We start from the raw sequence: 21,371 nt of genomic DNA, 5'->3' as shown, positions 1-21,371 counted from the left end.
AATCATGTAGTAACCAAAAAAAGTGTTAAACAAATCTAAATATATTTTATATTTGAGATTCTTCAAAGTAGCCACCCTTTGCTTGATGACAGCTTTGCACACTCTTGGCATTCTCTCAACCAGCTTCATGAGGTAGCCACCTGGAATGTGTTTAAATTAACAGGTATGGCTTGTTAAAAGTTAATTTGTGAAATATCTTTCCTTAATGTCTTTGAGCCAATCAGTTGTTGTGACAAGGTAGGGTTGGTATACAGAAGATAGCCCTATTTGGTAAAAGACCAAGTCCATATTATGGCAAGAACAGCTCAAATAAGCAAAAATAAATGACAGCCCATCATTACTTTAAGACATGAAGGTCAGTCAATCTGGAAAATTTCAAGGACTTTTAAATGTTTTTCAAGTGCAGTCGCAAAAACTATCAAGCTCTATGAGGAAACTGTAAGTTCATTAAAGTTACCAGCCTCCTAAATTGCAGCCCAAATAAATGCTTCACAGAGTTCAAGTAACAGACACATCTCAACATCAACTGGTCAGAGGAGACTCCGTGAATCAGGCCTTCATGGTCGAATTGCTGCAAAGAAACCACTACTAAAGGACACCAATAAGAAGAAGAGACTTGCTTGGGCCAAGAAACACAAGCAATGGACATTAGACCGGTGGAAATCTGTCCTTTTGGTCTGATGAGTACAAATTTGCCGCCATGTCTCTGTGAGATGCACAGTAGATGAACGGATGATCTCCGCATGTGTGGTTCCCACCTTGATGCATGGAGGTGTGGGGGTGCCTTTGCTGGTGACACTGTTGGTGACTTATTTACAATTCAAGGCACACAGTATTCTGCAGCGATACGCCATCCCATCTGGTTTGTGCTTAGTGTGACTATAATTTTCTTTTCAACAGGACAAGGACCCAAAACACACCTCCCAGGCTGTGTAAGGGCTATTTTACCAAGAAGGACAGTGATGGAGTACTGCATCAAATTACCTGGCCTCTACAATCACCTGGGATGAGTTGGACCGCAGAGTGAAGGTAAAGCAGCCAACAAGTGCTCAGCATATCCTTCAAGACTGTTGAAAAAACATTCCAGGTGAAGCTGGTTGAGAGAATGCCAAGAGTGTGAAAAGTTGCTGTCATCAAGGAAAAGGGTGGCTACTTTGAAAGATCTCAAATATATATTGATTTGTTTAACACTTTTTTAGTTACTACATGATTCCATATGTGTTATTTCCGCGTGTTTATGTCTTCACTATTATTCTATAATTTAACAATGTAAAAAATAAAGAAAAAACTTTGAGTAGGTGTTTCCAATCTTTTGACTGGTACTGGAACTTTAAGAGTGATCTCAAAATGGCCACCGGTAATGGTACCCTGTCCTCCATTGAAACCCTGCTGCCAAAACAGCCCTAAGCCGTCTGTGATTTATGTACAGGCATTAATGGAAAGGTGGGAGTACAGTAGGTGAGGCGTAGCCTCCCTCCTTTTCTCTCTCCGTCCATCTATGAAAGAACCCACATACCTGTGGCTGTGAGGCTGTCACTCCTGTATTCAGAGATAGAACCGTGGATGAAGGAGATAGATTTACTCAGCAGTCTCACTTCACTCTAGGCCCCATGTTAGTTGCCCAACTGCCCAGCACCTGGCGACAGTTGTGGAGAGCTGGCCGACTGTGTGTCTGTGTGTGTAGGGGCCCCAATGCACACACCACTGTATTAACAATGAGTGAATGAGAGTGGAGAGTAAGGATTGGATTACAAAGACTTTCCTCTCAGGAAAAATACACACAATCTGTGTGAGCAGGATCCCTTTTCCTTTTGTGGAGGCTTTTCAAGGTTAGGATTAGAGTTGTGTAACAGACGGTTGGTTTCCTGCCATAGTCTCCATGTGGTGTAATGGCATGTTAGCTCTGTTTTACACACATCTTAATTGAATGGTGTTGTGTAGTAGGGGTCCATTTTATTTGTGCGGTGTGTTACTGCAGTTTTGTGTGTGTGTTTGTGTGTGTGTTGTACTGTGCTGCCCTGATCCTGGCCTCTAGACTGGTGGTACATGCTGTCTACCATGCTCTGCTGTAACATAAATGTGTGTGTGTTTGTGTCTCTCTGATCAGGGTGTGGGTGCAGTAGTTTGTCTGGGGCCAGGGGCGCAACTTTTCTTTCAGAAGTGAGGGGGGACATATCCGGGCGGGGGGGGGGTCCTCCACCATAATTTTTTGGGGCATCTAAAGCCCATTTCTTGCATTTCTACACCATCTAATATGACCCATGGCCCTTCTAGACATCTTTATTTAGAACAACAAAAAATAAGCAAAATTGCATTCATCATCATCATCATCATTATTAGATCATTATTAAATATGTTGAGTGGTTGATAAGACTGAACTCGATCAAATGTAATTCAAAAACCTTTATTGTGTTGCACCTTTAACCAAGAGCTGAACAAATGAAAAATTCTTTATAAAATAAAGTAGAACTACTTTTGATTGTCTTTAAGACATCCTCTGTCAAATTTCAGTCAAACCGCCCAGCCAGCCCAAGCTGCTTGCACGCCCGACCCCATCCAGTCTAGTCAGTAACTCAACTCTCTGCCAACACTATTTCCTTCCCAACTTCTTTTTTTTTTCTCCCAAGGGAAAGGTTTGGAAACAAAAGTACAGGCCTAATAGTACTGTAAAGCTCATTTTACTTGCACACAATATAGCTGGGTCATTCGTCCTGCCCCTAGGTGTCCACCACCCTGCAGTGCCCCAACCTAACACTCCGCTTTAGGATCTTAGTGAAACGTTCATTATTGGTTTTGGGTGTGTTAGGCCAAGGCCAGAGTGACAACCCACAGGACGGCAGACCCCCAGGCCCAGGACTGAGCAGCCCAGCAGCTAGGGATTGCCTAAATGGGTATCGCCCCTGACTTGGGCAGGTTTTCAATACAAAAGCTGAAGAACTTACTCACATCCAGGTACTTTCTGCTGGAGTTGTAGGCAAATTCATGGAAAAAAGGGTTTCCATACAGACTCCTTTTGTCGTATTCCATATAAGGCATCCAGACCTTATGAAAGTTGACTAGCATAACCTTAATATTGTAATAAATCAAATCCTAGTTACATACCTTGACATTTCTGCCATCCATTGTGACATTGTTGGAGGATTACCAACCTTCCAATTAATTGCAATGCATTTCTTAGCCGATATAAATGCTTGGTTACACAGTTTCTTCTGATGGAAGTCTCTACTATCAACATTTCCAAGAAAACAAAAACAAGGAGAAGGAAAACGAAAATTCAAAATTCAGCCAGCCTTCACAAAGACCTTGACATAGGCCAATACAGTGCATTCGGAATGTATTCAGACCCTTTACCTTTTTCCACATTTTGTTACATTACTGCCTTAATCTAAAATTAAGATTTAAATTGTTTTGTTTCCTCATCAATCTACACACAATACCCCATAGTGACAAAGCAAAAACAGTTTTTGACATTATTGCAAATAATAAAAAACTGAAATGTGACATTTACATAAGTATTCAGACCCTTTACTCAGTACTTTGTTGAAGCACCTTTTGGCAGAGATTACAGCCTCGAGTCTTCTTGGGTATGACGCTACAAGCTTGGCACACCTGTATTTGAGGAGTTTCTCCCATTCTTCTTTGCAGATCCTCTCAAGCTCTGTCAGGTTGGATGGGGAGCGTCGCTGTACAACTATTTTCAGGTCTCTCCAGAGATGTTCAGGTCTGGGCTCTGGCTGAGCCACTCAAGGACATTCAGAGACTTGTCCCGAAGCCATTCCTGTATTGTCTTGGCTGTGTGCTTAGGGTCCTAGTCCTGTTGGAAGGTGAACCTTCGCCCCAGTCTGAGGTCCTGCTACTGAAAAATATCCTCACAACATGATGCTGCTGCCACCATGCTTCACCATAGGGATGGTGACAGGTTTCCTTCAGACATAACACTTGGCATTCAGGCCAAAGAGTTCAACCTTTGTTTCATAAGACCAGAGAATCTTGTTTCTCATAGTCCAAGTCCTTTAGGTGCCAATTGGCATACTCCAAGCGGGCTTTCATGTGCCTTTTACTGAGGAGTGGCTTCCATCTGGCCACTCTACCATAAAGGCTCTGTCAGAGTGACCATCGGATTCTTGGTCACCTCCCTAACCAAGGTCATTCTTCCCTGATTGCTCAGTTTGGCCGGGCGGCCAGTCTTGGTGGTTCCAAACTTCTTCCATTTAAGAATGATGGAGGCCACTGAGTTCTTGGGGACCTTCGATGCTGCAGAATATTTTTGGTACCCTTCCCCAGACCTGTGCCTCGACACAATCCTGTCTCGGAGCTCTACGGACAATTAATTTGACCTGATGGCTTGGTTTTTGCTCTGACATCAACTGTGGGACCTGGGGATATAGACAGGTGTGTGCCGACTTTACCACAGGTGGACTCCAGTCAAGTTGTAGAAATATCTCAAGGATGATGAATGGAAACAGGATGCACCTGAGCTCAATTTCTAGTCTCATAGCAAAGGGTCTGAAGACTTATTTAAGTAAGGTATTTCTGTTCATTATGGGGTATTGTGTGTAGATTTATGAGGAATTTTTATTTATTTAATCAATTGTAGAATAAGGCTATAATGTAACAAAATGTGGAAAAAGTCAAGGGGTCTGAATACTTTCTGAATGCACTGTCTGTCCCGTTTTTGTCTTTTACATCTCCAGCAGAGGAATGACATTTCTGAGTGCATGTTATTCAGTTTCACTGGGATATGGTACGTTCTGTGGGTGGTCTTCAACTGTAGTAATTTATGTCTGAGATGATATGAACATGACTGGGAATTCAAACATATCTGTACCCATTCATCATCAATATCTTATACCAGGTCTCATGTTGTGTCATCGGGAAAATGCAGTCTTTAAAGCACCTGGCTTGTCCAGTGTTTGCTGCACAGAGAGAGAAAGTGTTGATTCTGCACTAATTCACCTCAGGTCCGTCACAGACTTGTCTTTCATGGCTGCCTGACCCTGCCGAGACCCCTGTCGACATATGTTATGCTTACATGAAGCATGACAAAGAATACCTTGGTGTACAGTATATTTATACATTTATATTATCCAAGAATAGAATCAATGGTTCAACAATTAAAATTCCCATTATTCCCAGATCCCAGACTGTAGCTTTACGCTTAAACTGCTGTACTATAGCTACTATAGGTCTCCCCATCAAGTCAAGATGTAACTTTGTATCATTCACTGATATTGTTAATATACTGTAAAATTCACCTGAGCTCCGTAGACTGGTCTTCCCTGACTGTCTGACCCTGCTGGGACACCGGTCACCATATGATCCTGTTAAGACATGGTGAGCATAGTGTTGTGTTCTGACTGACTGTGCACCATGACAGTGAGGCCCGTAGAGCTATTTATTAGCTACTGTGTCCGTGTGAAAAGTAAGGAATTAGCCTGGGAAACTGACAGATCAATAATGTTACATTATTTCAATGACTCTAATGAAAACTCGCATTGCACAGAGAAAAACCATCTGAATATTGGCCTTCAATCATTTGGCCACTGGTTTCATCTTTTGATTCAGGTCTAGTGTGATTGAGGCAACAACAAAAAATTGCATGCTATAGATATTAGAGAGAGAGCTGGCCAAAGGTTGGCTAGCTCTCTCTCTAACGGTACATCAACTGCTGAAAGCTAGCCAAGTTAATTTACTTCTGTTAAAACAGGACAAAACAAAGGCTACAAAACATTTCCATACAAACAACCGCCATTAGATAATAATAGCCACCTCATATCACTATCTGACAGATAGCTGGAGGCTAGAGCTGAACTGGCTGTGGTAGCTACTAGCTAGCTAATTCGCCTCAGTCGAGAGGGTATGAAACAGTAGCTAGCTAACTGTGACGGAGAAGTCCGTCACTGGCCGCGGGCAGCATTTGGTAAGCGAACGCGCCCACACACACTCACTCATCTCCCCCTCCCTGCTCCGTTTTCAGCTAAATTAACTTGTGTGTTGACCCACATTGCTAACTTAGGGATCTAGCTTCATACATCACACACATTATTCTTACCTCCCTTCAGTAAAAGTTTGCTATGGTATATATAAGGAATATGCAGAAAAGCTTTCGTTTTTAAACGTGCCGCTTTCAAAAAGAACAAGAATACAATTCGTTGTCTATAGGCCTAGAGTAATCTCAATCACAGCTTTATGATAGATTGAACAAAAACAAATATGAAAAGAGGCAGATGGGGCAAATATTATCCAGTTGCGAAGACAGTAAGTAGACTTTGATTCTATCCAGCCAATGATTTATATCCAAAATCACTATGGCAAGGCACCCTGTTCCTCGTTAATCGACTGTCGCTTTGCTCTGTCATGTGCGCAGACACAAGACAGACACACACAAAGCTGTTCCATGCTGAAGCACCATCAAAGGAATTTAGAAAATATTTTCCTGCACTCTGTCCAGGCTTTCAACAACTATATTTTGTCATGATTCATCCAGTTGGAGCATGCAAGTAAAATAAAAAAATAAAAAATGTATTTTAAAAAATGGGTTGGCCAATAGGGGGCGATACTATCATATATCACAACGTTTTATGAGTACATACTCACGACAACACAAGTTGACATCGCCCAACCCTAGTGGATATGCTGTAAATACTTAGATAGGTTACGGGGTAACTTTATATTATCTATGTTTTTCTATTGCCGTCTCTGCCACAGTGCCAAACACATACCCGTGTTGGAGGTGGGGAGGGGCACTGACGTAGTTTCTCGCTAGGATTGGGGAGTGTTCCTGGAATGAGGGGGTGCTAAATCTAGTTTGGCAGGGGGTTACCCTAGGGCTGGATATCATTTGAGTTGTGTGTGTGTGTGGCTAGGAAGCTTTTGATCTTTGTTTTCCAAAAGAATTTTGTGACTCAGGTCTTGGGACATTGATGGACTCTCAAACTAACACACACACACACGGAAATATTACGAGTGTGACTTTCTCTCCTCAAGAAACACCCTTCCTCTATTTTCCCAGCTTCTTCTCCCGGTGAAAACACAGGAACCACCCTTATTTTCCCTGCGTCTGCCTCCACTGATAGCATCACCTCATTGCTCTCTAATCTAAAGAACATCCGTGTCTATACATCCATGTGTACGTTGAGGCAGAGCAGGGGCAGATACCATGTCAGTTCACCATCAGATATGATACAACCAGATGACTAATACTTTTTCTACAACAGGATGGGAATACAATGAACATAATTGCTGTGTGTGTGTGTGTGTGTGTGTGTGTGTGTGTGTACGCACGTCTCTTTCTCCCTACTCACCACACTCGTCATTGCCTGAGAGTTCAACCCTGATGTGGGGTGTCCAGAATTCTTCATGGACTACAGATCGTACGTTGGTCTGACAGCAACAGAGTTGTCCAGGGCACGTTTACGACATGAAGTAGCAGGCTAAAGTAGTGGAGGTGTTTATCCATGGCCATGTAATGACCGCTCTCTGCCTCTGATATGGAAGTGAATCAGTGATGTGAAGATGACACCCCAATAGAGGAGTTATCTTCAACCTCTACTTCATATCCACCGACTCCTTATTTCAACATAGGAGTGGTGTGTGGAGGGAGAGGGAAGAGTGATTGAGTTAAGTACAGTTGGGTGTACTTAAAATGTTCTATAGTAAATAGTCCATTGACCTGGAAAGTGTGCTATATTTTCAATGACCAATTAAACCCTTTACCAAAGAGCACCATATATCCAATAGACCCCCCCAAATGACTCTGCTGATTAGGTTGAGGTCAAAACCTCTTCACCTCACCACCCCTTAACACTTTCACATGCTCAGACAGAGGTGGGACAATAGGCTACATAATGTGTTTAGAGGGACACGACTCTACTGGGCTCCCAAGTGGCGCAGCGGGGTCTATCGCACTGCATCTCAGTGCTAGAGGTGTCACAGCCCGGGATCGAACCTGGGTCTGTAGTGTCACAACCGGCCATGATCGTGAGTCCCACAATTGGCCCAGCCAGGTTAGGGTAGGGTTTGGCCGGGGTGTAAAATAGGAATTTGTTCTTACCTGACTTGCCAAGTTAAATCAAAAATAAATAAATCAAATACTGGGTTGGAGGGAAAGGAAAGATGGGGACAGGGGGCTACTTGATCTGGGTTACCAACATGATTATGGCTGTTTTAAGGGCACATTTTTCAGATAAACTCCATACCAAACATAGAGGACAAAGGACAAGAGTCCTTTTGTAATTGAGTCCTAACCACATGACCTGACCAGAAAACACTCCCCATACCCCTAGTGATATTAATTATGTAAGTTAATTATGGTAATTATGACTGTGGTTATGAATGTTATTAAAGTACACATGGTTAGCAGGTAGTCAGTTACAGTTGAAGTTGGAAGTTTACGTACACCTTAGCCAAAAACATTTAAACTCAGTTTTTCACAATTCTTGACATTTAATCCTAGTAAAAAGTCCCTGTCTTAGATCAGTTAGGATCACCATTTTATTTTAAGAATGTAAAATGTCAGAATAATAATAGATAATAAATAATAATATTATTTATTTCAGCTTTTATTTCTTTCATCCCATTCCCAGTGGGTCAGACGTTTACATACACTCAATTAGTATTTGGTAGCATTGCCTTTAAATTGTTTAACTTGGGTCAAACGTTTCGGGTAGCCTTCCACAGGCTTCCCACAATAAGTTGGTTGAATTTTGACCCATTCCTCCTGACAGAGCTGGTGTAACTGAGTCAGGTTTGTAGGCCTCCTTGCTCGCACACACTTTTTCAGTTCTGCCCACAAATTCTCTATAGGATTGAGGTCAGGGCTTTGTGATGGTCACTCCAATACCTTGACTTTGTTGTCCTTAAGCCATTTTGGAAGACCCATTTGTGACCAAGCTTTAACTTCCTGACTGATGTCTTGAGATGTTGCTTCAATATATCCACAACATTTTCCTGCCTCGTGATGCCATCTATTTTGTGAAGTGCACCAAACCCTCCTGCAGCAAAGCACCCCCATAACATAATGCTGCCACCCCCGAGCTTCACGGTTGGGATGGTGTTCTTCAGCTTGCAAGCCTCCCCCTTTTTCCTCCTAACTTAACAATGGTCATTATGGCCAAACAGTTCTATTTTTGTTTCATCAGACCAGAGGTCATTTCTCCAAAAAGTATGATCTTTGTCCCCATGTGCAGTTGCAAACCATAGTCTGGGTTTTTTATGGCAGTTTTGGAGCAGTGGCTTCTTCCTTGCTGAGTGACCTTTCAGGTTATGTCGATTATAGGACTCGTTTTACTGTGGATATAGATGCGTTTGTACCTGTTTCCTCCAGCATCTTCACAAGGTCCTTTACTGTTGTTCTGGGATTGATTAGCACTTTTCTCACCAAAGTTCGTTCATCTCTAGGAGACAGAATGTGTCTCCTTCCTGAGCGATATGACGGCTGTGTGGTCCCATGGTGTTTATACTTGCATTCTATTGTTTGTACAGATGAACGTGGTACCTTCATGCGTTTGTAAATTGCTCCCAAGGATGAACCAGACTTGTGGAGGTCTATAATTATTTATTCTGAGGTCTTAGCTGATTTCTTATGATGTTCCCATGATGTCAAGCAAAGAGGCACTGAGTTTTAAGGTAGGCCTTGAAATACATCAACAGGTAAACCTCCAATTGACTCAAACGATGTCAATTAGCCTATCAGAAGCTTCTAAAGCCATGACATCATTTAAACTTTTCCAAGCTGTTTAAAGGCAGTCAACTTAGTGTATGTAAACTTCTGACCCACTGGAATTGTGATACAGTGAATTATAAGTGAAATAATCTTGCTGTCCCCAGTCCACCTGACTGTGCTGCTGCTCCAGTTTCAACTGTTCTGCCTTATTATTATTTGACCATGCTGGTCATTTATGAACATTTGAACATCTTGGCCATGTTCTGTTATAATCTCCACCCGGCACAGCCAGAAGAGGACTGGCCACCCCACATAGCCTGGTTCCTCTCTAGGTTTCTTCCTAGGTTTTGGCCTTTCTAGGGAGTTTTTCCTAGCCACCGTGCTTCTACACCTGCATTGCTTGCTGTTTGGGGTTTTAGGCTGGGTTTCTGTACAGCACTTTGAGATATCAGCTGATGTACAAAGGGCTATATAAATAAATTTGATTTGATTTGTAAACAATTGTTGGAAAAATCACTTGTGTCAAGCACAAAGTAGATGTCCTAACCGACTTGCCAAAACGATAGTTTGTTAACAAGAAATTTGTGGGGGGGTTGAAAAGCGACTTTTAATGACTCCCACCTAAGTGTGTGTATGCTTCCGAATTCAACTGTACCTGTTAGCTCAGTGGCATTGACCTGTCAACTTCCTAGTTCAGATGTGAAGTGTGATTCTCTGCAGACTGAATAGCATCAAAAGTAGTGGTCTTATAGGCAGGTTGGCTGGCAACATAAATATTTGTCATTTAGCAGACGCTCTTATCCAGAGCGACTGAGAGTAGTGAGTGCATACATTTTCATACTGTTCCCCCATGAGAATCGAACCGACAACCCTGGCATTGCAAGCGCCGAGCTCTACCAGCTGAGCCACACGGGATCACGTCACGGACATCCTGAAATGATGCGTCCGCATAAATGTGGCCTCGCTTTATGGTTCGGAACGGTCACATAGCTAGCAACAATGACAAGAAGCTGCCATGTGGGGAATCGTAGGTGGCTCGTTTCAGCCAGTTTTATCTTGTTCTTGATACCATGTCTTATTGTGAGGTGTTTGGACTGATTTCATACTAATATAGCAAAATATTCGCTAGCGAGCTAAGCAAAAACTAACAATGTATTTGCAAGACAGGTGCTCATTGTGCAAATGTGTTTGTTTTCTATAAACCTATGGAGACCAAATAAAGTTGACATGTTATCAACGATCTTAACCAACCCCGTCTGCTTTGCCCCATAGTTGCGCACCCGTCAGTTGTGTTGCTAGACAACCAACCCGTCTATGGGATTTGCTGACCTGTGTTTATCTAGGCCATTCTCAATGAACCGTCAACCATCATTTGTCAATGAACCGTCACTGAATCCACAATGTCTCAGCCCATGTCAATATTAACTTCGATATTATGTAATGTGTGTGTGTGTGTGTGTGTGTGTGTGTGTGTGCTTCTCTGTCCATTCATTTACAGTAAACCAAAGGGCAGGATGATCGGAGGATATCCTGATGTAGCAAAGGATCGTTCACTTATAAACCAGGTTAGTCCTGTTTTAACTGGGGATCATTCAATCGTTAAACCTGGGTTGGTAGTGTATGAATGTAGCATGCAACTAAAAGTCTCCTTTTGGCCTGGAATCCCCTATCCGTCAGAGCCGAGGCCCAGATTAGTATGCTAACAATGACTGAAGAAAAAGCATATAGAGAAAGTGATCCTCTGTAGAAAATCACCTATGTTTAGGACAAGAGCTAAAATCACACACAGTGATAGTTCCTCTAGTCTAGTCTGGAGACGGACAGCTAGAGACCCACCAGGGCCCAAGGTTTGGCATAAGAACGTTGGCAGAGGCTGAAGGAGAGGTTACTGTAGCTGTTCCTGGTCTAAGTACAGTCTTTGTGGCTCCCTCTGGAGAATGACCTAGGTGGCCATTGACAGCTGCCATTATTGAAGGTTGACTTCACTTTAACCGTCCTGAACCAGTTTTTATGTTTTATGATTACATATTTTTTGTGATAGTTGTTATTGAGTACTACAGTACAGGCTATTGGTATCAGAAGCTATAGCTTTGATCTCACACTCTGGTTCGTGCGGAGCCATAGCAGGAAGTTGGGGCTGTAAAGTGTGTTTTCACACACACACACACACACACACACGCACGTATGTGTGTGTCTAACTGCCAGTGAATATGTGTGGGCATATTGGTACAGGTATACAAAAGTCTACACAGTAGTAAACCAAGATTTGAACCATTTGAGTCCCAGCACTCAAAATAGATTTGTTTCTCTGAGCTGTGGAGAGTGAAGGGTTAAGCAGAGCAGGGCCTTGTTAAAAAGGCTGGTGGAGGGCAGGGGCTGGTGTGGTCCCCAGGTTAGGGGCCCAGGTGAGGTAAAACTGGCAATAGAGGTACTGCGGCCCCATATCCCTCTGATGTGGGTAACCGAGCAGAGGTGGCTGAACACACAGCATGATGGCACCAGGGGGAGAGGGAGGGAGGTCCACCAATCTCTCTTATTTCACCACTATCATTACAGCCCGCCTCCCCCTAAATCCTCCTCTGTCATTGGGACACCAAACACCCGCCAGCTGCAGAAGCTAAGTCCTGGATTTGCCGAACACCCGAAAGCTCCCTCCTCTCTCTTTCCTTACTTAAAAAGTGTTTTAATTAGTTCCAGCCCAAGACTCCAAGACCACATATTGATTTCGGGGAATTAAAGCGCCCTCCTTTCCCGTCATAATCTGTCTCCGTGTCATAGCGAAACGTCCTTCATATGTATGGCACAGAGCTTACTGGCTGCGAAATGCTAAAGAAATGAAGCGAATGAGACAAATTCACCCCAAAATACCTATGACGTGACAGAAGGGCAGGACTTGGAACAGGCTTCACTCGGCTTCTGCAGTTATTTATTGGATGATGTCATTGGTCTTCGCTGAAATGAGTCCACATCTTATTTCCAGTGCAGCTGTAGCTCATACAATCGCCTACAGTACCTTTCCTCATGTTATGGCCGAGTGGATACGTTTCAGCTGAGCAGGTTATTATGAGATCCATAACCGTAGGAGTCCGTATACTTTGTAGAGTGCCTCTACTCCTGGATTACTCTCCATCCTGTCCTTTACTATCCACCCTGTTCCAACAGGTTCACAATGTGCCAGCGGTAATAGTAGTAGTAGAACAGTCACCCCCTCGCCAGCCCCATTCACCAATAGGAAGATGTTGGCACCGGCCTGTCATCTCTCCGATTTTAACATTTTCAGATAAACACTGTTACTCACATAAACGACACTCTTACACACACACACACACACACACACACACACACACACACACAGTAATAGCAGGGGAAAGACGATCCACTGAGAGGAGTGGATGTTGTGTACTGTAAGCCGAGGAGCGACGAGGGGATATTGCGTTAGTGAAGTGTGAAACCTCCCGAAAGTCCATAGATTAAAGAGCGGCTAGAGTTCCCTATTATGTCTTAATGTTTAGGGCTGGTTGTGTTTTGAAGCACGCTGGCCTCAGTCCAGCGGTAAAGCCTGTCTCTCCCCCTCTGTGATGAATGGCTGGGGTGACATCAGAGCCGGGCCAACCCAGAGAGGGGCGGCACAGCCCTTTGGTTCGAGAGAGGAACATGCCACTCTGGCTCGACCCACTAAATCTCTGATAATACTGTACAATCAACAACTTCTTAGGTTCAGAGTGGGTTTCCCCGAATCTCAAGAACTTGGTTTTACACCCCCTCTTAGAAGGGAAAACCAATCCTCCTTAATGGCCAGGATTTCCAGCACGGCAGTAGGAGTGGGGTTGGGATGCTGTCTGGGGATGTTGATGGGGTTAAGTGCCCCCCCCCCATGGTGGTAGTGTTTTAACTGGTATGTCAGAATAACTTTTGAAGTCCCTTGTGTTATCTCCGGGTATCAACTGTACAGGGCATGGTCAAGGGATAACAACACAAAAATATATATATACACACACACACACACACCGTTTCAGAGAGCTTTGAAGTCGATACATGGACAACTGGAGTCGTTCAGTCTAGGTGCTGTTGCTATATGAGTGTTAATACTGTCATGTCCTCTCGCCACTTCAGGTGTCTTTCCTCTCACTCATACACTCTTTCTCAGCTCAACCGTGTGTGTGTGTGTGTGTGTGTGTCCTTCCTTACCAGGTCGGTTGCCTGATGTGGCTGTCTCTTGCTCCTGCTCTCCTTCGCCATCTCCCGGCAGCCACTCTGTTAGGGTGAGGATGCCCATTGGCACCTGCCCCCACAGCTGGCACAGCAACCCTACAGCCAGGGCCACAGGTGGGCACACAGAGACACACACACCACGTCTAGGGACAGAGCCAACAACGGGAGGTTGGCTCACATACCTATTTCTACATTCTGAGGATCTAGAGAGAAAGGCGGGAGTTAAAACCAATTCCATTTAGTCTCCTCAGGAAGTGAACTGAAATTGTAAGTGAATATAGATGGAATTGACCCCGATCCTGGAGAGACGGCAAGTATGGATGGGAGAGCAGGGGAGTCTTTAGGGGAAACGGGCACCAGAAAGAGAAACACTGTTATAGTACAGTAGCACTGATGACGATATAATGTGGATGCTAATATAATTCATAGCACTCTGTTACCGTAAGACCCATAGAACACCAAATAAGGAGTGGGAGAGACAGAAAAGGCCGTTCTCAATCTGTTGTCCGACACGGGCTCAATGTGAAGCTTATACAAAACCCATTCTTGGAAAGAACACTATAACTCGTGTACACACACACACACACACACCTTCTGAAGAGTTGGGATTTGACTGGATAAGATGGGATGGAATGGGGTGATATCTATGCCCTTTGGCAGAGTATTTGCTTGTTCATCATCCATCTACTACCAATATCTGAATGGCAAAAAAGCATAAAATGAACTTAATTCAATCTGATTCCTATTCATGACCCTCTTCCACCTTCCATTCTAACACATTCGTTATCGTATTCCATTCACTCTCATCACTGCTCAGGATGAGGAGGTGTTCCTGTTTGAGGAGGGAGATCTGAACCTGTGGGCCGAGCCTGTCCAGTGGATGCAGCTGCTACACAGATACCTGGGTGTCCTCTTCAAAGCCCCAGAGCTGAAGGCTCTGAACCAGAACCAGGCAGAGCTCCTCAGTCTGTCAGCCCAGGAAGATGCCATGTCCCTGGCCACCCATCAGGCTCTGCAGGGCCTCCCAGCCCTGGCCCAGTTCTCCTGCATCATAGAGTATGCCCGGCTGGCCTGCAGCAGGAGAGGGCCACACTGGCTACGGGTTTTAGACTCCAAGAAACATTCTGAATTTAACACTTATACAAAGCAATATACATATTTTTCTTGACTAAAATGGTTTGTTTTTATCAGCGACGGATGTATGGGTTTTCGAAGGGAATGTAAAGTGTTTAAGTTTTGAGTTTTGTCTGTGTTTTTCAAAGTAAAGATGCCCAATTCATGTCTCGCGATTCTTGAAAACAACCACGTGTGTGGATTTGTTTTTAATCTAATATGTATTAGCACGTTTTCCAGTGGACTCTTTTCATCCCTTCGCATAGGTTTTTCTGCCTCCTTGGTTTCCTAGGTTACGTAATTAGGAGGGCAACACAATGGTCCACTGTCCTGTGTTTAGCGACTGCCCAGACAGCTGGGCAGTCTTGCGCTGTAGTATGGCAATGTTCCCTGTAGAAATGATGTAATGTTCTGGAACTCTTGAACATCCCCCAGTAAAAACAGCACTGTGTGATGAGTGTTTTTTTTTTTTTTTTTGCGGATGAGGACATGTTCAAGGGATTTCTCAAAGTTTGAGGCTTGCCCATCTGTCCTTGACGTTAAAACGACGGTCTATCATAAACGCTCATTTAGGCAGAGTACAGCCCCAGCTCTAATTTAAGGGTTTGTAGTAGTAGATTCCAACCCGTTATGTCATTTGTTTTCGGCTGTTGCTATTTGGCTTTTTTTTAAATTTAACTCTCAGCAGCTAAACCACTCACTCAGTGGGACTATTGAATGATGCAGAAGGCAGCCGAATTGTATTACTCTTCTTTCTTCTTCTTTTTTTAACCATTTCCAGATTTGGTACATTTGAAAATATAACTGGTGTCACAAAAACCTACAATTTATGGTGATACGTTTTCTACAGAATTGTAAAAAAAAAAAAAAAAAAACTTCTAAAAAATATATACATATCTCCTTTGTGGGGCCCTAATATAGCCCTGCTCCTTACTGCTAATTATGCCATCTTTGTATGTGGCTGTGAACTTTTGTTGGGCTCCATTTTCATAGTTTTCGGGTGGTGTGATTTTTTTGTTACAATCACACCGTCGAATAGGCTGTTTTAAACGTATACAAGTACGTTAAGTATTTCAAATATATTTTTTAACCTCAGCAGGTGGCGCTCAAGTCAGTCATTTTGGGCTTTGCTCTTAGGGGGGCAGTGTCGCACTGCTTTTTACAGATTCACATTCCTTTAGTCAACTCAGTGCAGTATTCTGAGATTGTGTGCGGCTGAGCCACAGTGTAATAGATGGTTGAACGCTCTTCGTGTAACAAGAAATCATTGGAAATAATTCCGTGCCGACTCATTATTTCACTTTTGTTTTCTATCCATGTGACCTTGTGTCATTTCATTTGTGTCATTTCAATTAGCCATCCTATATGTAAATGCACCGTGATGCACATTTGATTGCTGGGAGACCAATCAACTCTATTCTTATGTCACTCCAACCCCACTTGTAACTAACCGGATTCAGTTTTACCAACCAGCTAACGTTAATTATTAGAAACCGGTACCATAAATTAGGGTTGGAGTGAAAACCTATAGGACTGTAGCTCTCCGTGAACAGGTTTGGAGAGCCCTTAACTAGGACATAATTTCGTTGTGTGTGGATTATGCAATCACTAACAAACCTAAACAGAAAAAAATATTTCACTCTGGTTTCTAAAACCATTTTCCCGACACTTGCGTTCCTACTCACGCACCTGCGAGAGAGAAGGGAGACGCAGTGGTCTCCAGTTTGTATAGTTGCTTAAACGTGTACAAAGATTAAATGACTTTTCCGAGCAACTCCTACTGTACGCTATTGTTTGATTCAACAACCTGGCCCCTCATTCAAAACGGGACCAACTTTCACAAATTGCGTGATAGAATTTTGGAGAAGAACTACATTTCGAGGTGGAGTATAATAATTCGAGGCCAACCAGTGACTGGGAGACGTTCGAATACGGGGGCGTGATCCACAAAACATTGTTCCAACTTCAGAAAGCTCCACCCTCCAGCCACTGCGAAGCGTTTATATTCCTGTGCAGAGGAGAGGTAGTTAGTGAAGCACTCTAGTTCAGCGCTTCTCGAGGGAAGAATCTACAACCCAATTACAAGGAACTTACTTTCCACAACTTGTCTCAACTCCGCCACTGGAATTGCATATTTCGATTTTTCAAGAACTTTCAAATCGATCTAAAAAAGAAACCGTCGTGGCACGATCTACACCAGTTGCCTCGTGCGTTGAAGGATCCTGGTTGGTCCTCCATGAGAGATCTACTGCGACAAACATCCGAGAAAGAGATGTCTGCAACCATGTTGTCCGCTTTGTACGACATCGACATGCTTTACAAGGTAAAGTATATTTCCCCATTGTAGATGGACAGTCTTGTTTTTTTTAACAGGTCTGATCGCTTGAGCATGCCTTTTCATTTTCAGTAGGCGACAACTAGCTTCGTGACCTAAGCAATAACTTGTTGCTAGCGTGAGCCCGCCATAGTTTTTCATTGTTACTAAGTTTGCACTCAGCACTTATCAGAATTTAACATGCATTTGGCCAACGCCGTGTTAGTTTAAATGCATTGCTTATGTTTGTCTTCTCTCTCAACAGCAAGATAAAACCATGAACATGAACGCTATGAATCACATCAATAGCATGCTGGATAATAAAGCGGTGGGGGCTCCAGTGACACCTACACAAAGTTCCAACAGTTTTTCTTTCACGCCGGGATTTTTCCGTAGAAACTCGACCAGCAACATGGAAGCAATGATCAACAGCAACAAGTACTCCGTCAACTCCTACAGTAATTTGAAGGAGAACACGAGCAGTAGCACTGCCATTATGAACAAGGAGAACAAGTTCCGTGACCGGGCATACAGCGAGAACAGTGACCGCAGCCAGCAGCTGCAGATCCTACAGCAGAAGCCGGGCTCTCAGATCAACTCCACGCGCTACAAGACCGAACTCTGCAGGCCCTTCGAGGAGAACGGAGCATGCAAATATGGAGAGAAGTGCCAGTTTGCGCACGGCTACCACGAGCTGAGAAATTTGTCTCGCCACCCCAAGTACAAAACCGAGCCCTGTCGCACTTTCCACACTATTGGCTTCTGCCCCTACGGTCCCCGCTGTCATTTTATCCACAATGCTGATGAGCGCAGACCTGCTCCAATCAACGCCAACATGCAGGGGGAACCCAAATCAGTCCGGGAGCTTTGTGGCTATGGTCAAAGGGATGTTCTGCAGCAAGGTGGGCACAACCGGGACAGACCAAAGCTTCACCACAGCCAGAGTTTTTCTGGCTTTTCCAGCCACCATGGACTTGAGTCGCCACTGCTCGAGAGCCCCACATCGCGCACCCCACCACCCCCCTCTTCTTGCTCTCCCAACTATTATGAGGACATGCTGTCTCCCAACTCCATGTCTTGTGTGAACAGTGCATTCAATTTCCCTGGGCAGGACCTGAAAGCCTTACTTGCTCCCCTTGCCATGCATACTCAGAACGGCTATGCCAACAACCATTTCAACGCCTACTACGGAAACATTCAAGCTAACGTGTGCCCCCTTCTCCCCCTTCATACAACATGAGCCACTTGCAGTCCCTGCGCCGCCTCAACGAGTCGCCGGTGTTCGACTCCCCTCCCAGCCCGCCCGACTCCCTCTCAGACCTGGAGAGCTATGCGAGCGGGTCCCTCAGCTCTTCTGGGAGTCTCAGCGGCTCCGAGTCCCCAAGTTTGGATGCTGGGAAACGTCTGCCGATCTTCAGCAGGCTGTCGATTTCAGATGACTAAGCATCCTAATCATGTTATTTTCAATTGTTGAAAATGATCCTTGACATGGCATTAGTTGTTCCTTTTTGTAATGGTATAGCTGTATAAAAGTAGATATCAACAGAAGGCATTCCATCAGCGACTTATTTGAGCTGCAGTTAATGGCAGTATTTTTGGTCTATCGGGCAAGCCACACTTCCCTGGGATAGATGTGTACAAAACTTGACACTGTAAAGTGGTTTCAGATTTCCTCCATCCTGCCAAGAATATGCCTTTGACACAATGTAACGTCTATTTTTCAAAGTATGTGTTCATTTTATGAACGTTTAAACTTCCATTCCAGGACTTTAATCTGTTTCACAGCACCACAACAGTGGTTTGTTGCTTAGTTTGAAAAGCACTCATGTTCGGTTTGTTTGGGGAAATCACTGATGGTTGAATCATTTTTTTTTTTTTTTAGCTGTTTTGAGTGATTTACATAGCAGTGTGTAACTGGCTATGACCTATTTAACTTATTTATTATCTTGTGAAAAGTATAGGCTATACATCATTGGTAATTTGTGTCCATACTGTATTTATCAAGTATGATGAAGCAATAGATCTATATTCTTTTATGTTTAAATTATGATCGCCATTATTAATCTGCATAAAGTGGAGTGTATGTTCTTTTTCACAGTAATATATATTTTGTTTTTGGTTTCCATTTTGTAACTTCACTTATTTTTATTGTAAATGAGTAAAAAAGATCTTAATTTAAGAGGACACGTGATATTTATTTCATTAATTTTGTTTACGTTTATTAAAACAAGTTTGCGTGATTGCTGTTTGCTTTGCTAAGAGCTGTGGAAGCTGTTTTTGAGTCCCTATCTAGATGTTTCTGTAGAATGTATAAATGATGTGGTTTTGCAGACCGTCCAAACCTGAGCTAGCCTTAAGTTTTTTTTAGTGTTTATTTTATATATATATATATATAGATCAGACTTCAGTGACAAAGAACCCAAGTAAATAAATTAACCAAAAAAGTATTTTGTTTTCTTCTGTTTGTACGAGGTCACACTGATTCCAGCCACGTGCTAAAGAATGTAGCAATCCCTTGTGCCCCAGTATTATTGTGTAGTGCCTACGGAGTTCACCATCTTACATGCCTTAACATTAACCAAATAAAGTATTTTTCCTACATGTTTATTTTACACAAGTTGAATTGAATGTAGTGTTGGAGCTGAATGACTTTTGCAGGTGGTTACCACTTTTCTAAGACACCTTGGGAAGACTATACCTTATTTTTTTGTTGAAATTCCCTGTTTCTCTACACTTATTTAGATTTACTAGTCAAACTATCTCAAAGGAAGAGGGGGGAAAAAAGCAGTCTTCAGAATTTTCTGGATGGGGAAGTGATTGAACGTTTGTACATAGTAGGTACAGGGGTTGCGCACTGTGCTTTTTGACTACTTTATCAGAAGTAAAGCTTTTTGAATGTAATTAAAAACGGACAAAAAGACAGTTGTAATTTTTTGGGGCGGGGGTAGTCGGTTCACTACAAATTGAGTGTAAGACTTTGTACTGTACATTTTTTTTTTGTAGTTCTCCCAATAAAATCATTTTGAAAAATAGTCTTGTGCTGCTTGGTTTTACCTTTTACATAAAGAATGATGCAAGTGTGTTGACATTTCCAGTAAAACCTTTCCCCAGTAGAGTCATTCATAGAAATTATAATTCTAAACCTATGTTTTCAACAATGCCCCCTTTCATCACTTCATACTAAGGGGCCAATACTGCCTCCTGAAAACACAGTGTTCAGCTCTGCTCTGTCATGTTCTTAAAGCTAGAATCCTTGGCACCCTGCCTCTGATTTGGTAAAAAGCTGATGGATGGGCCTGGAGAAATGTAACCACTTAAATTCATAGATGCCTGTAGATGAAAGGACTGGCCACCTATATCAAAGTTATAATTTTGAGTCTATATAGCTATAGTGTTGGTTTACGTTTGCGTTGTTCGCAAGCATTGGAGTAAAACAAATGTATATTTTGGGTTCGGATGGGGTACAAAAGTTGAACTAAACTCTTGAGGCATAAGTTATTCATGAATCAATGGGTATACATAAACCATTTATGATTCTGAAAAATGTATGTATCAACTAAGGATTCCAGCTTTAACACATTCACTAAGTGCTAAATACAAATCACCTCTTTCCCATTAACTCTCCCCCGTCATTTCAGGGAGACTGAATGCACCCCCATCTCTGGCATACCTGTACAGAGTGGCTGGTCTCCAAGGCCTGCTCTGTGACTTTATGCTGCCCTTACAAAGGCAGCCCAATTCTAATCTTTTGCCAAATTCTTGACAAGAAAGCCGATCTGATTGGTCAAAAGACCAATTAGTGGGGGGGGGGGGGGGCATAAGATTTGTAATGCCTGTGTAAACACAGCCTACTTGTCTTGGCTAGGGGCCAGTGGGGCTTTGTGTTGACTGTAGAGTAGACCTTCCACACTTTAAGACTCCACAGTACAGCCCGATCCCACGCTAGTGGGAGGTAAGGTTGAGGAACGTACTACCTTTACGTGAATTTGGTTGTTATTACCCTTACACATCTAGGAACAAATCTGAATTGTGAGTGGGTAGGGTGTGGTGTGTATTAGGAAATAAAGC

The 21,371-nt window shown here is 43.1% G+C and overlaps 1 protein-coding gene and 1 pseudogene across 1 annotated transcript; both read left to right on the top strand.

Moving 5' to 3' along the window:
- Positions 1 to 15,004, top strand: part of LOC115113327 (uncharacterized) — a 114,536-nt pseudogene extending 99,532 nt beyond the window's left edge.
- A 1,979-nt stretch (positions 15,005 to 16,983) lies between these two features.
- Positions 16,984 to 20,335, top strand: LOC115113326 (mRNA decay activator protein ZFP36L2-A-like). The gene is given in 3 exon segments (XM_029640851.2): positions 16,984 to 17,312; positions 17,569 to 18,514; positions 18,517 to 20,335. Coding segments are annotated over 3 exon segments (1,263 nt in total). The 5' UTR covers positions 16,984 to 17,225; the 3' UTR covers positions 18,747 to 20,335.
- Positions 20,336 to 21,371: the final 1,036 nt, after the last annotated feature.

The sequence above is a fragment of the Oncorhynchus nerka genome, linkage group LG28 (genome assembly GCF_034236695.1).
Source record: "Oncorhynchus nerka isolate Pitt River linkage group LG28, Oner_Uvic_2.0, whole genome shotgun sequence".
NCBI lineage: Eukaryota > Metazoa > Chordata > Actinopteri > Salmoniformes > Salmonidae > Oncorhynchus > Oncorhynchus nerka.
Note: the sequence above shows the minus strand (reverse complement) of the source record. Positions and strands in the feature narration are given on the sequence as shown.